Genomic DNA, 14,479 nt, shown 5'->3' on the forward strand with positions numbered 1-14,479 from the left:
AATTGGCGGGGAATGCGGAGGAGTGTAAAAACGGAGCACGGAGACTGTGCGTGTTCAGGCATTCTGGCGGGTACTATAGTACTAATATTAATATCAAGCCTCCAATTTTCGGTTCCTGAAACTCGACACCTAATGCCGAAATAGAATGCTCTTGATAAGTATGTCGGTTGGACGGCAGAATAACGAAACATCTCAACATACTGCATATTGAATGAAGTACTTACAAAAAAAGTAACCCATCTGTCTTATTGCGCGGCAGATGGTATACCTACGGTGGGAGAAAAAAAAAAGAAACAAAAAAAAAAAAGTCGGCCGTACAACAACCCAGCGATCAAACCAACGGGAGAAATGAGACCGAGTCAGTTCTCGTTCTCCAACAGGTTCAAGTCCAGGAACCGGAGACTACATCGAACAGGTAAGAGACTACTTAAACTAAGCTCTTGCGAATCGACTAAAAGGAAGAACCATTTCATTTCACTACCTAAGCCATTGCCAAAAAAATAATTTTGAGAAGTTAAGATTCCGTTGATAAGCCACGAAAATATAACTAACTATCCAGTCACTATTTAACGAGGTACGTAATAACTAGTAGTGGGCTTTTTTTTTCTTTTTCTTTTTCTTTTATTTTTGACTTTATCAGCGAAGGGAGAAATCGGAGTCAAGCCGATTCGAGCCGGGACTGTTGGCTTACTCCTAAGGAGTAACCATCCCTGTTCGATGTGCAAAGTAACCTATGTCGTATTTGTTTGAGTACGAAGTACGGGGGACTTACGACTCCGTTAATCTAATATACCTCCAATCTCCAGTCTCCAATCTCCAGAAGGTCCAGGCAGAAGAAGCCCGAAGCCACAAAAACGAAAGCAAAACTAAAACAAAAGCGAAGGAGGAAGGAAATGTTCTGGAATCTGGAGAATTACCTTGTTAGTAGAATTACTAACTAACTACTCCACTCCTCGATGGCAGGTACGTACAGAGTACTCCATACTACTACTTAGTAATTAGTATCAAGGCAGCTTGCGCACGGATCTCTGGCTGTGCGGTGTACGAGTCAAGACCCGGCAAGGATGCCACGCTACCATTGATTATTAGTTACGTATTTCTCCTCCTACCCTGGTTCCTGATAACAGCACACGCAGGGCTCATGTCTCGTACAGGGAAACCCGAATAAGCCCCCCAGATGGGGTTATGCCTTATGGGGATTTCCGGGGGCTGCACCTACTGCATTTGTAGTCCTGGCGGGATTCAATACTTGGTCTTGTCGAGGCGGATAACAAAAGGCTAAACGGGCGAACTCCATTGTGACTCTTTGAGGCCTTTTAACCGTGGTGGATGGAGAAATTGTCGGGCTTAGCCGCGGTCTGGAGGATGTTCTCGTGGAACTGGACGGACACAGGCAAAGTTCGTATAGACGCCCGATTCCTTGTGGGGGCGGGATTCCATGTTTCCATTTCCAACATCGCGTATCATCTCCAGAGACGGTGGAACTTGGTACCTGCAGATTCCAAAAAGCATCTAATAATCTTCCGTACCTCGCTACGTACCTGGTAAAAGCTCCGCCCCGCCGTTTAGAACTCGGTAGTTGACTCTGCAGAGTATACACCAGACAGATGAATTCATAATTGCGTAATTGGTCCCGATCGACAGGAGACCTTTTCCCTTTCACTACGGAGCAGCTGATTAGTGGACTGCGTGCCAAGTGTTTTGGGTTTGGCTGTTCAGATATGCCAGCGCTCCTGGTACTTTACTAGAGTATACCGCTGTGGTTGGACAGATGTCGGCTTTCGGATCCATTCCCTGACCTCAGTCCCAGTCCAGTGCCACAGACACCGGCGCCGGGACTGGGAATCGCAGGCAACGGCGTTAGTGTTGGAATCGAGGACCCGGATCCGTGTCTGATCGAGGGCAGCAGCGCCAGTAGCAGCAACCTGTCAGTGCGCCACTGTTCGCTATTCGCTGTTCGCTCAGAATTTCGGAAATGGTGCGAGGCATGCGCGATCTTCATAAAACGAAACGTTCGCCCGCGGCACGGGATCCATCGTCTTTGTTCGTTGTTAGCGCTATTGGCTCCGGAGTTTCTCCAGATATGGCACTGGCAGTGGCTAGGCAGTTAGTGTTTGCGGCATCGTCATCTAACTTTTCTTTTCTTTTTGTCTTTTCTTCTTTCTTCTTTTTCTTTTTCTTTCGTTTCTAGAAATTTTGGTAATGCCAGGCTGTGAGGCAAGGCGAACGCGGCGCCGCGGCGTCCGTCATCGGGGTGGTCTCCGGGCTTGAGAACGTATATGAGCAAGGATAATATGATCGACAACTAAGCACTCTGGTTTGTGCCAGATTTATTTGATGGTCGTAATGGCGCCGTTGATACGGATACTGAGGTAGGGTCTATAGATCGCCGGCCGGTTAACAATAACATGAACGACGGCATCCGGTGGTGACGTCGCTGCTCAAGCGGAAATGGGGCTCGTCTGCAGACACTGGCAATGGTTAATAGCTGGCAGCTAGCACAGACGCTCGGAGCTTCGGTTCGGAGCTCGAGACAGGTTAAGCATCAACGCTGGTGAGTCGGAGTCGGACAGACAGTTCTGGGGTTGATGTATGAAGCCGCAAAGGTAGAAGCGCAGGACATGAAAGCTGATAGCGTCGTCCAATGCCGCTGCAAATCCATGAAAACCTGTATCTGGAGCGATCGGCCGGAGACCAGGATTGGCCTGTTTACGAGCCTGGCGCATAGCCTGGCGCATAGCCTAAAGCTCCTATGACCTGGGAGGATTCTTAGCTGGCGATGAGAAGTGCCGTGATTCGTGCACGGCGGACATTTATTTTTTATTTTTTCTTTGGTGCAGGCTTAAGCACTTGCGCACAAATTAAATCGCAGGCCGACTCATACAAATTGCCATCAGCCAAGGTTAACAGTTGATTTCCTGCAGGAGTGGCAGCTGGGAGGCGCCGGCAGAGAGCGCAAGAAAGGCAAGTCCGAGAAATGAGATAGCGATTCGTACTTTACACCAAAAGGGTCGTGCGAGCTCATCCCACCTCGCGGTTATTCTGGTTTTGGCTTTGCTGCTGCAGCCAGGCCAGTTCTGCCGGATACTCACATGGACATAGGCCATAGAGCCATGGACGCCGCAGAGGTGCGACTCGCGACGCTCGCCCCAGTACTTGGAGAGTGAGTCTGTGAGAGTGCAGTATGCGAGAAATACTTCGTAAGACTGCCTGTGCCGGAGTAGAGGCTGCCGTCGCCGAAGAAAAGAAAAGAAAGGAAAGAAAGATGGAACGAGAACTCCAATTGGCCGGAAGTGAGTGTGACGGGCCTCGTGTCGACTGTCGAGTCAATCGCCGAGTTCATCCAACAGCGAACATCCAAGCTCAACAGGCAAATCAATCACCATCAACAACGGTCTCCTGCCGGTCGCGCGATCCGAGTTGAGAAGGATGAGCACAGACTTCACATCTTCATCTCGGTGCAATAACACTAGCTCCTTGGCAGCAACGGTCTGTCTGCGTCACCAGCAATTTATATTTTGCAATCTGCGCAGATTGGATGGCCTGCTGGTGCTCTGAATCTCAAACGTCCGACAGGCAGTGTGGTATTGTCCAAGGCCCAACCGCCGGTGAAGCAGCAGCACCTTGGATCTCCTGATGCCGCTCCGTTCCTGTCTCAGTAAAAGGAGCCAAATAATTAGCACCGCCGAGTAAGTCGGCACTGGCAGGCATGCAGAAGCGTCCAAGCTCCCACGCTGCAGCGCAGTTGTGAACATGTGATGGTCTAGAGCGAACAGGCGCAGTACTTCCGAGTTGCTGCGATAATAATCATGCACAGAAATTGCTCGTAAACTCGTCCATTTGTAGGTAGCAGGATTTCAAAACCGTCTAGAGCCTGCCCGATCTCCAACTCCCAATTTTGTTCCCAAACGCCTTGCATACTCCGTTCCGTCTAAGTCCCTCTGCCCAATGTCCAGGACATGTCCAGTTGCGTGCCAGATCCAGTCAGCACGTTCAAACCACCGCCCAAAAAAGAAAACAGTATTTATATAGTAGAGGGGAGCAAAACGGCCTGATAGGCGATAGCAGAATCATCAGGACCAGCCGTATAGTAAAACAAAAAATAGAAAAACAGAGGTATCATAAACGACAAGTAAAGAACGATATGTCAAAATCATCGTCCTTTTGTTCCCCCTGGGGGAAATAAAGAAAGGTAAAAAGTAAATAAAAAAAAAAAAAAAAAAAAAAAAAAAAAATACAAGGTCGAAAAGCCGCAACAGCACCAGCTGTGTAAAAATGGCTGTCGAGTATACTGCAAAGGTTCAAGTCCGCCGCCTGGAAGAACCCATCAGTGCCGATTGCAAAGTAAACATTTCCCTACGACGACAATGAACCTTTCATGTGGAGACTCGGCACATCGGGCCTCTTTCGGCTCATCCACGGATGTGCGGATAATATGAGAACTGGGCTGGCTGCAGGTGCTGTATATGTAGTAGTTTTTGAAGTGATTGCACATTGTTGACGAGCAAACGGCCCCCAAGCGTGGAGGGATTGGAACCGAAACCACCAGAGAATGATGGACGGAAAGTGCAGCGGGGGTGGTGATTGTATGCAATGATAAAGTATGTATGCTGGTCCGGTAGGGCTAGGGTGGTTGGAATATAGATTCACTCTGCAGTAGTGGGGGCGAGAGCGTTAAGAAGGTGGGTGGAGGAGAAGTAGTAGGCAACCGGTCTAGAAGCCTTTTGGAGAGAAGTTTGAGTTTGGCGATCAAGAGTGTACCAGAGAAAAGAACACTTATATATATGCTCATGACGGATTCCTGAGGAAAGAAGTGGTCCAACTTGTAACTGCCATCATCAAGGATCAGGGTCCGTCACAAGCCCGTGCTGTCAGGGTTACTCGACAGGGGAGGAGGGCCAGGAAATAAAAGAAATAAAAAATAAAAAAAATGAAACAGAAAAGAACAGAGCAGAAGAGCCTTTTATGATTGGCCTTTTCTCCATGAATTTGGCTTTGTGTATTATTATTTGAGACGGTCTATTATTATTCTTATTTATCGCGGTGCCCGTTTCCGTGCCATTTCTCTATTTCTCGGATTAAATATCAAGGATTGATGGAGAACACAACCCGGGCCAACCACAGAGCAGTCTGTCGCTGCCGCCGAAAACTAGACACAAGGGACAATCCCCACTGAGATACCGCTCCAGCGTCGTGGAATATCCATAGCACGCCAGCAACACTCCCGTTTCCGAGACTGCGTCTGTCGCGATGGAGAACCGCGGTTGCAGACCGTGAAGGAGTTCAAGTGGGACTGACGACTGTAGGGAAAAGTGGGCTCGGGCAGGACCCACTTGGATATAGTACAGTTGTAGCACCATAGAATATCTTCATGGATCCATCCGTTTCGGCTTGATCGGGATAACAGGCCCTAGGGATCGACGCCCATCCCTCAAAAGCCGTTGACGCTTTCAAGCCTTCCACGGCACGTGGCGCTAGCTGGGATCTTCATGCACAGCGGCTGGACAGAATTTTTTTCTTTTCTTTTTGTCTTTTTTTTTTGGAGACAAGATATACGAAGCCACACCGGATTGGTCATAAATGGCGTTGCCAGTTAGTCGGCTTGCCCGCAACAAGAAAACCGCCGACTGTCGGCAAGTGCACTGAGCGCGGAGCCGGATATTAGGCAGGGAAGAGAGCTCTGAAGGAATCCAAAACCAATGGGCGAATTGTGTGGACGGCTGGCTGACTACGGCGTTAGGTTAATCTATGGGGAAACCCGTAAGTTTGTGTACGGTGAAGTTCCAACCAACAGTGCCTGCAGCGCCCCACTGTCAGCACAGAAAAACCTTAAGCTACTTCCCGGGCAGTCTGCTGGGGTTCGAATTGCCCAGCGGGAAGAGAAGGCAGACGGGGGGGGCAGCCAGGGATTCTCCGGAGCCGGCATAAACCTAGTACAGTAAGTGCAGTTGTTTTTGTTGAGAACCTTGGGAAGAGAGCGTTAAAACACGATATCACGATACCATTTCCATGAATGTCAAGTTGTACCCCCAATACGGGGGGCAACCAATTGACTACCAGTTGTTGAGCAACCAGGCCTGGAGACCCCTTCGCTTTTGGAACAACCTCGTCGCCAAGCACCCACTTACGCGTGTCTGGGTTGTATCCATGATTTCCCTCACGTACTGCCAAGCACCATAGACATTCAACAGCGCCTGGATTTGAGTTTGGTATGGTCGAGAACCTTATCATGTTTCGGATTCTTTTTCCCGCCGTGTGTCTTTCCAGCAAAACGTTCATTGTAGATCTGGTCTGAATTGGAAGGCCAGCACCAAACCACGGCTCGTCTTACCGGTGGGGGATTGGCAAAGAACGCCATGCAATCATCCAGACGACAAGCCCTTTGAAGAAAATACTAAGACTTGACGGTTTCCGTCGCCCAGCAGCCGATGTTTCAGATCATACCTATTCTCGTCCCGCAGCTTTTCCTTCTCGTAAATTTGCGAGATCTCCCGCAGCAAGTAAGCAACCCCATGCAAATATGAGACGTGCCCGCCACTCGTTCGATAGCGGGTATGAACTAGTGAAGTAGTGATGGCACCACTTCCAGAACTTAATTCCGCGCACTGCCCGTCCAAAGAGGCCCGCTATTGGAATTCCGAGTTCGTATGGATGCCCATTATTGCCCAAGCATGACCGTATGTCGAGACACTCGGCAACGGAGGCAGAGCGAGAACAGTAAGGTCATTTTAATTACTCCGCATAGCCGTAGATTCCGGTAAATTAGCAGGTTTACCATTGCCGAACAACGAATAGGACTCGTCCGAATATTGCAGTTGCCTAGACTGCGAAGCTTTCAAAGCGGAACTCCCAGGTAGCCACGATGAGGGCCAAGTTTGAGCGGTGGAGTGAATTCAGGGCATCGGCACGACCGCACGAGGGAGTCAGGGACGCATCGAAGCCGAATTGCCCCAACCGTTTGAGGACTGATGAGCGATGATCGTGTGGCTGGCAGAAGGATTCTGGAAAGAATTTTTGAGAGTTCGCTGCTAAATTTTTTCGATCTGCCAGGCTAGGATTGCGTCAGACTCCGCGCGGGCAAAGTGGACATCCAACGAGGCAACTTTGTTTGTGCCTGCCCTCAGAGGCTCAGACTTGTCAGGTTCTCGCAGGATCTGAAACATGGATCTGCGAGCAGTGCCAGACAGATATGTCTCAAATTAGCAGCAGCTCCAGAATATCCCTCAGCGCAGGAGGTGGAATCACTGGAATGAGGAGGTTTCGGCTGGTGGGGAACCCCAGCCCGGCCCGGAGCAGTAAACAACATGCCCGACTCGGCTAGCGTGCAGGCCTTGTTCCTGAGAGGCCAGCCACTCATGGCACTTAGTCAGCGGAAACCAGCCTCGCCCAGATCTGGCACTAGTGCATCTCGTGATTCGACTTCAAACAGCCGCAAAACTCCCCTCCTCCAGCCTCGTCGGGGCGACCGTAGCATTTCTTCTGGAGTCCGACCTTCACTGCCCTTGATCCTTCCTTCACTTCCCTGTCGTCACTCGCTCTTTGACGTCTCGTTGCCGATTGCGCCTGGCACTGCTCCCTAACTCATCTTGGTCTGGCCCCGTTCCCTCACAGGTGCGGAGCCCCCTATCTCTGCGCGCCTCACACTTTTGTCGGTTGCGGCACAATCAAAACATAGTGGGCAAGTCAGGCGAACGTACGAAATACCACCCAATCAACCGACAACATGGGTTTTGGCGACTTCGATGAGATCTGCAAAAAAGCAGCGCTGCCTCTTTGTTCTTTGGTCGGCCCATCATCGGCGATATCAGGTTCCACCGGCATCGTACCCAACTGCTATGCGCGAAATATCGAGCTGGCCAACACAATCATTTTCGAGGGCGCTGCGTCCTTCATCCACATCATTGCCCTTGGAATGACGGTGATCATGATCCTGCACATCAGGTCCAAATTCACTGCTGTGGGTACGTTTTGACACTTACCAGTTACCTCCCCTTCGGTATATACTCGGCGAAACCAGGCCCCACTGACAGCATTCCCCAGGTCGGAAGGAGATTATCACGTTTTTCTACATTTACATGGCACTCACCATCTGTTCCCTGATCATCGACGCGGGTGTGGTTCCACCCAGAAGTGGTCCTTTCCCATGGTTCGTTGCCGTTCAGAACGGATTCGCTTCCGCGCTTTGTACATGTCTCCTCGTCAATGGATTTGTGGGGTTCCAACTCTATGAAGATGGTACTGTTCTTTCTGTATGGCTGCTCCGGACGACATCCACGATTATGTTCGCCATCTCCTTCGTGATTTCGATCCTCACCTTCAAGTCATGGGGCGGCCTGGGCCCCACAAACACCGTCGCCATGTTCGCTGTGCTATATGTCATCAATGCGATCTGCATCGCAGTCTACCTAGTCATGCAGCTTCTCCTGGTTATGAACACCCTCGAGGACCGATGGCCCCTCGGCCATATCTCCTTTGGTCTTATTGTCTTTATCGCTGGGCAGGTGATCCTTTATGCCTTTGGCGATACGATATGTGACAACGTCCAGCACTACCTGGATGGACTGTTCTTCGCTACATTCTGCAATCTACTAGCTGTTATGATGGTCTATAAGGTATGTCTCAACTCGCAGGGCCCCAACCCCACTTTGCATCCTGTCTAATTGGGCCCTCTTCTCTAGTTCTGGGACTATATCACAAAGGAGGATTTAGAGTTCTCCGTAGGAATCAAGCCAAACAACTGGGAAGTCAAAGAGCTCCTTCCGGAAGAGGAGCGACGCGGCACCGTCTACCAAGATACGAACTCGGAGTACGCCGGAAGCATGTACCACCATCGCGCCTCGACGTATAACGGTCACGGATATTGATCCTGGCACCTATATATCCCGCATAGTTTTGTGCCTCGAAACGCGCCGACTTTTTATAATTCCGCTTACATATTTATACGATTACAGACGGTTCTTTTGAAGCCAGCATTTGGTTGAGATGTAATTAATATTGACGACGGGATGGAATTTTGCTTTGCATTAGCTAGGTAGATTTACCTGCGAATCTTTGTAGCGATATCAGCGTCGGGTTTTTTCCTGTTTTGGCTCTCTTCTGCCTCCTTTTTTTTTTTTGGAATTATCACAGCCATGGCTGCTTTGAGCGCTTTCTACTTTCTATTTTTCCAATTCTCTGGCATGGTGATTACTTGCATGTACCAGGATTCAACGGCGCAAGCGTTATTTTATTGGCCGAGAGCGGCGACTCAACAACTATATGGTAGGCACGACTAGAGGCAAAACATCTCAGTGCGACAGAATGAGATTCCAGTTTCACTATCGTCCAAAAGGCGCAAGCCGTCGATTGGTTCTTCATGTTGAGTATCGCCAGCGCCAAAGTAGTGTCGGTGCGCCAGAGTTAGTGCTTCCGCCGGCGCTCACTCGCCTGTTTTGGGCGAGCTGCCAGAGGTACCGAGTTCCGACTATCGAGTAATGAAAATACGGGTTTAGCCGGTTCCATCAAGGCTAGGCCTCGGGGCTTAAGAGGCTTAATATTGGTGGGTGTTAATAAGCCCTTGCTGCCCGCAGGAGCCGGCAGGAACGATAGATCCTTGGCTGCGAAGGAATTGTGATAACTGAGGAATGGACTCGCTGACTCGCACTGACTCTGGCATGTTTCCCGGAGTCATTGTCGCAGCGATGATAGGCTGGGTGGGTTGTGCAGGATCCAGGTTAAACTATATTCGGTTGAGATAGGACTCTAGCATGAAGAGACGGGATATAGTTTCCTGCTCCGCTCGTTTCTGGCCTACCGCGTTGGTGAACAGATGGTCGCGCATGGGGCCCGCTCCATGGAAACTCCATGCATAGTGCATAAGGCTTGTGGCAGCACCTGAGTTTTTTCCATTTTGCTCTGAAGTTGGAATGGTCAGCATTTAGACCTCCATTTAACTATCAGCTTCAATCTCAGCGGTACTGGTGAAAAAGATCGCCCAAATAAAGTTAGTCGGTTGGACTCCAGTAAGCTGGTAAGTTCAACGGTGATCCGAGACTGAAGAAATCATCGTCATTTTGTCAACCAAGTGGGGTCCACATTCAACTCGGGACTGAAGGAATGGTCTGAGGATTCGAAAGTGAAACAGACCATTTCCGACATTCCGACCGATCCATAGAGAATATCAGTCGACGAGAACGACGTCGTCGTCCCCGTCATCATCCAGAGTCCCGGTTTCGGATTGATTATGGGTTCGGTCCTTCTCGGGCCGCGGCATGTGCGCGTGGTTATTATTGTCATCGTATGTTGTTTGACCCCGAGCGGTACTATACCAAGACCTATCAACCGACCTGGTCATCGCCGTGCATGCTTGGTTCACTAGCTCTGAAAAAGCCGGGTTCTCCTTCGGTAAAAACATGCAGGTATGGGCCTTGATCTCATCAGTGGCCCTGTCATTAACGGCTTTGATCCACTCCAGTCCCGCACCCAGGCTAGTTGACGTTTCTTGGCCCTCATCTCTATCCGGCAGGGTGCAAAAAGTACGATGCTTTGAGCGGATAATTTTGGAGCTGAATGATGGTGTTTGACTGCCACCTGTCTCGTTGAAATTGGTGCTGTTTTCCACCAGGGATGATGCACCCTTCCCTAGGCTGGTGTAGAAGTTGACGCATCTGATTCCTCGGTCTTTGCGCACCTGCGTTAACTGAGCAAGGCGTTGTCGAAGGTCCGCCGGTCGTGCTAGACATCCCACGAATGAAAGATGTGAAGATACCCATCCCCAGCTATCGGTCAAACGTTCCCGTTGAGAATACATGGCTGCAGCGCCTCCCGCAGCAACAGCACCTGCAGCGCCTGCAAACATAGCATACCGTCCCCATCGCTGCCAGGACGGTGTCGCTGCCGCGTCGTCATCCGATCTTGGGGGTAACGATTTATTGGCATTATTCGAAGGCGCTGGTGTTTCCTTTTTTGAAGAGGTGTTGTTCGCTCCGTACCCAAACAGTCCAGCTACCTCTGAGAATGCGTTGTATGTGGACGTGATATTCTTATAATGGCCCTCAGCACCGTACGAGACAACTCCGGGGGCGATGCCGAGGTATGGGGTATCGAAAGCAAACACTCCCTGGATATGGGGGAACATGAATGTACTGGATTCCCCTAGACTCGTGCTCTCTGCAGCTGCGGTGTCCTCTGATCCTCCGTCTGACTGGTATTGTGATGACTGCGGAGAGGTTCTCGGTGGTATGGGTTGCTCGGAAGCTAGGAGTGAAAGCGTATCTGCTGCAACTATTCCGCCCATTGAATGACCAACGAGAAAGACGTGCACGGAGGGATCAACGGTCGGTGAGGCTGTTCGGTTGGATACTTCCAAATCTATGACTTGATCCTGGAGCCTATATAGAATATCAGCGCCATTCTGGGCCCCGGTAGTTTGGCTCAGAGCACAATAACCAGTACGTACCATTCTCGGAATGCGTTTACAGTCTCCTGCAAACTCCCTCGGGTTTCATACTTCGGGTAGACGAGTGTCGCCACAGTAATGGAGGGAAGTTTACGACTAAGGAGCCCTTTAATATGCTGCGGGAAACTACCGAATGTGTCATCGCCGCCCTGAATATGCCAAAAAAAAAGCCATGTTGTTAGCCAGCTACAATCAGAAATCGGGGTAGTTCGCCGGGGAAATCGGTGAGACTCCAGCTTGAGCTCTCGACCTCATATGGGTGGAGGTATACGGCTGCCCTACCTTGAACCCGTGGATAAAAACCAGTAACAGAGTTTTTTTCATCTTTGAAGATGTTGCTCGACAGACTGTTTTGGGCGTTGTTGCTGCCTGCAAGGAAGCACATTTCTGAAGATCCGATCCCCACGTGAGCTGTTATTTGTCATTACGTCACTGGTCTAGATCGTTCTTGGCACGCGATATCATTTGTTTACTCCGGGGTAGATTTCTTGCCAGTTAATTCACAGCTACTACAACTCTTTCATCAGCTCTAGCTTGTTAGACCAGCTCAGTGTCATTTGGTCGATACAAACAGATCTAATACTTTCTTTCTCTAAAGCATCATCCCGTTTGCCAGGAATCTCACGACCAGTATTCTTTAAGAAGGCTCAACACTATCCGCCAACATGTTTCCGCATTGCACTCTTTATGTTTATCTTTCCTGGATTCTCCTGAAGTATTGGTCTATCTATATTCCTCCATGTTACTTTAGAGCCGACATATGGCCTCTTACGAGAATCTACCGGATCCTCTCCACGGTCTATCTCCAGAAGGCTTGAACGAACTGGAGGCTTTTGCCCAAGATGGAGGGCCAGACCTTTCTGATCTTAGAGGAGTAAGTAAATTAAACAGCGCTCAAATTCCTGAGTTGCCATTTGATGCTGACACTCGCAACCCCAGTACTCTATTCCTAGAATGTCAGACACGACTCCCGACAGGACCATGGCAACTGAAGCGTACACAAGTAAACTGCAGCAACATCTGATCAATAACCAGATATACCCAGATGTGCATATGTATCTGAACAGGCCACCACTTCTTCCGCCGGCCAACTTTGGGGGTATTCTTAGGATGCTCTCCTGTTCTCGTTCCTCGCTCCACTCGTCAAGCTCTTCGAAGGTCGACTTTGATGCCTTCGGTCAGGTGAATAGTAGAGCTGCCAATGATCAGGAAGTATTAAATGAGGTAGTACCTCTGATTGAAGGTAACCATGGCCCCGTGGACGAATGTGGGGGCTATCCATTTCGAAATATGTCCCAAATCACGAATAAAATGCTACGGCCGGTCAAGCCAGATAGGTTCTATGGCGCGAATGGTGATACCCTTGACAGAACAGTTTGCGAGGGCTGAGCAGCTACATCAAACCGGCAAAACACGAATCTCTCCCAATCGTGCTGCCGAACTTCACCCTTGAAGCCAAAGGCCCTAACGGGTCTCTCATTAAATCAGATCGGCAAGCGTGCCATCACGGTGCACTTGGATCCCGCGCAATGTATTGTATCCAGAACTATAGGCAGGATACACCGACGTATGACAATAACGCCTACACAATTTCATTTAATTACCATTCACGCAATGGAGCACTCGCACTATATATAACCCATCCCCAGGAGTTTGAATGTGCAAGTGGCCATCGCCAGGGACATGTGATGACGATTGTTGGCCACTGGAATTTAACAAAGGATGCCAAAACTTTTCATGAGGGAGTTTCGGCATACCGTAACGCCCGCGACTGGGCCAAGGAGCAACGAGACAGGTTTATACGCCAGGCGAACGCGAGAGTCCCGCAAACGGACCCTTCTGATGAGATGGATCAAGCTGGGCAAGACCTAGAAAACGCCGAGGAAGAGCCAGAAGTTCAGCACAGCCCTGTCTGGTGAACAATCTTCTCTTTCTTCGATGGAAGATGTTGAAGAGCCAGAATACCAACACGATTCTCTTGATGGATCATCTTCTCCGCCTCCTCTTGATGAATCATCAACTCTATCCTCTTCTTCGCTGAAAGATGTTGAAGAGCCAGATGACCAAGATGACTATTGGGTCGACGGATCATCTTCTCTGTATTGACCTTTTTTTGTTTTGAAATGGCGAAGAAGGGCTATTGTATATTTCTCCTCTTGAGTGGGCAACTTCTTAAAAGGATATTCTCGTTGTGATTTTCTGTACGTTAGACTTAAGACATCATAGATTCCATAGATCTCAATTCTCTAATTCCAAGCTGGTTTTGGATAATGTGGGCTATCATCCATACCATACACAGAGCTCATTATATTCTAGTACTAAATCAGGTTTGTATGCCGAATTCTCCTGTCATATTAGTGGGTTAGTAAGGAGAAGGCGAGAGTAACGGGATGTTAGAATTGTAATCGCAACAACCTCGGCATCTTCCGGCCTCCACATCGATGACAACCGAAGTTGAACCAAGGCATCATCGACTCTCGCTCAACTTCTAAGCATATCAGTACCCTCGAAAGTTTTTATTCCACCTTATATACATATTATTATTGTATATATCTATATAATCCATCATGTCCTCCAAAGAAATCTACAACATCGTCAAACTTGTCCCCAAACCGGGCAAATTTAACGAGGTACCGATATATATATCTCTCTCACCAAAGTCACTGACATCAAAAAACACTCGCTAACAAAAAAACCCAATCAAATTCAAGGTCGCCGAAGCATTCAAAACTCTCTCCAAATACGTCCAGGAAAACGAACCCAAGACCCAAATCTACTTTGCGCTTCAGCCGCAGGGGCCCGAGGAATTTGTCCTTGTTGAGAAGTGAGAAACATCCATCCTTGTCTAGAGTCTAGACCCATCAATCAGTTCTATTGCTAATATTGGTTGCAGATACACTGATTCGCAGAATCTGAAGGAGCATGCCGCCACCACGCCGTTTAAGCAGTTCGCTAAGGCCATTGGGGGCTTGCTAGCTCAGGCGCCGGAGATCAAGAGAGCGGCGTTTGTTGCTGGGTTTGATGGGAGGGCGAAGCTTTGAA

The 14,479-nt window shown here is 49.3% G+C and overlaps 4 protein-coding genes across 4 annotated transcripts; 3 read left to right on the forward strand and 1 right to left on the reverse strand.

Annotated features, from left to right (window-relative positions):
* Window positions 1-7,723: 7,723 nt before the first annotated feature.
* CHS7 (chitin synthase export chaperone) lies at window positions 7,724-8,864 on the forward strand (the record flags this gene model as incomplete). The annotated part of the gene is made up of 3 exons (XM_041705734.1): window positions 7,724-7,961; window positions 8,041-8,612; window positions 8,679-8,864. 3 exons carry the CDS (start codon window positions 7,724-7,726, stop codon window positions 8,862-8,864), a joined length of 996 nt encoding a protein of 331 aa, XP_041558190.1.
* Window positions 8,865-10,159: 1,295 nt separating this feature from the next.
* Window positions 10,160-11,761, reverse strand: APUU_50708A (uncharacterized protein; the record flags this gene model as incomplete). Its single annotated transcript, XM_041705735.1, has 3 exons — window positions 10,160-11,369; window positions 11,438-11,586; window positions 11,720-11,761. 3 exons carry the CDS (start codon window positions 11,759-11,761, stop codon window positions 10,160-10,162), a joined length of 1,401 nt encoding a protein of 466 aa, XP_041558191.1.
* Window positions 11,762-12,197: 436 nt separating this feature from the next.
* Window positions 12,198-12,826, forward strand: APUU_50709S (uncharacterized protein; the record flags this gene model as incomplete). The annotated part of the gene is made up of 2 exons (XM_041705736.1): window positions 12,198-12,311; window positions 12,377-12,826. The coding sequence occupies 2 exons, from the start codon at window positions 12,198-12,200 to the stop codon at window positions 12,824-12,826; spliced, it is 564 nt and encodes a 187-aa protein (XP_041558192.1).
* A 1,178-nt stretch (window positions 12,827-14,004) lies between these two features.
* APUU_50710S (putative quinol monooxygenase) lies at window positions 14,005-14,478 on the forward strand (the record flags this gene model as incomplete). The annotated part of the gene is made up of 3 exons (XM_041705737.1): window positions 14,005-14,067; window positions 14,149-14,261; window positions 14,331-14,478. The coding sequence occupies 3 exons, from the start codon at window positions 14,005-14,007 to the stop codon at window positions 14,476-14,478; spliced, it is 324 nt and encodes a 107-aa protein (XP_041558193.1).
* Between the last annotated feature and the right edge of the window lies 1 nt (window position 14,479).

Source organism: Aspergillus puulaauensis, chromosome 5 (assembly GCF_016861865.1).
Source record: "Aspergillus puulaauensis MK2 DNA, chromosome 5, nearly complete sequence".
Taxonomy (NCBI): Eukaryota; Fungi; Ascomycota; class Eurotiomycetes; order Eurotiales; family Aspergillaceae; genus Aspergillus; species Aspergillus puulaauensis.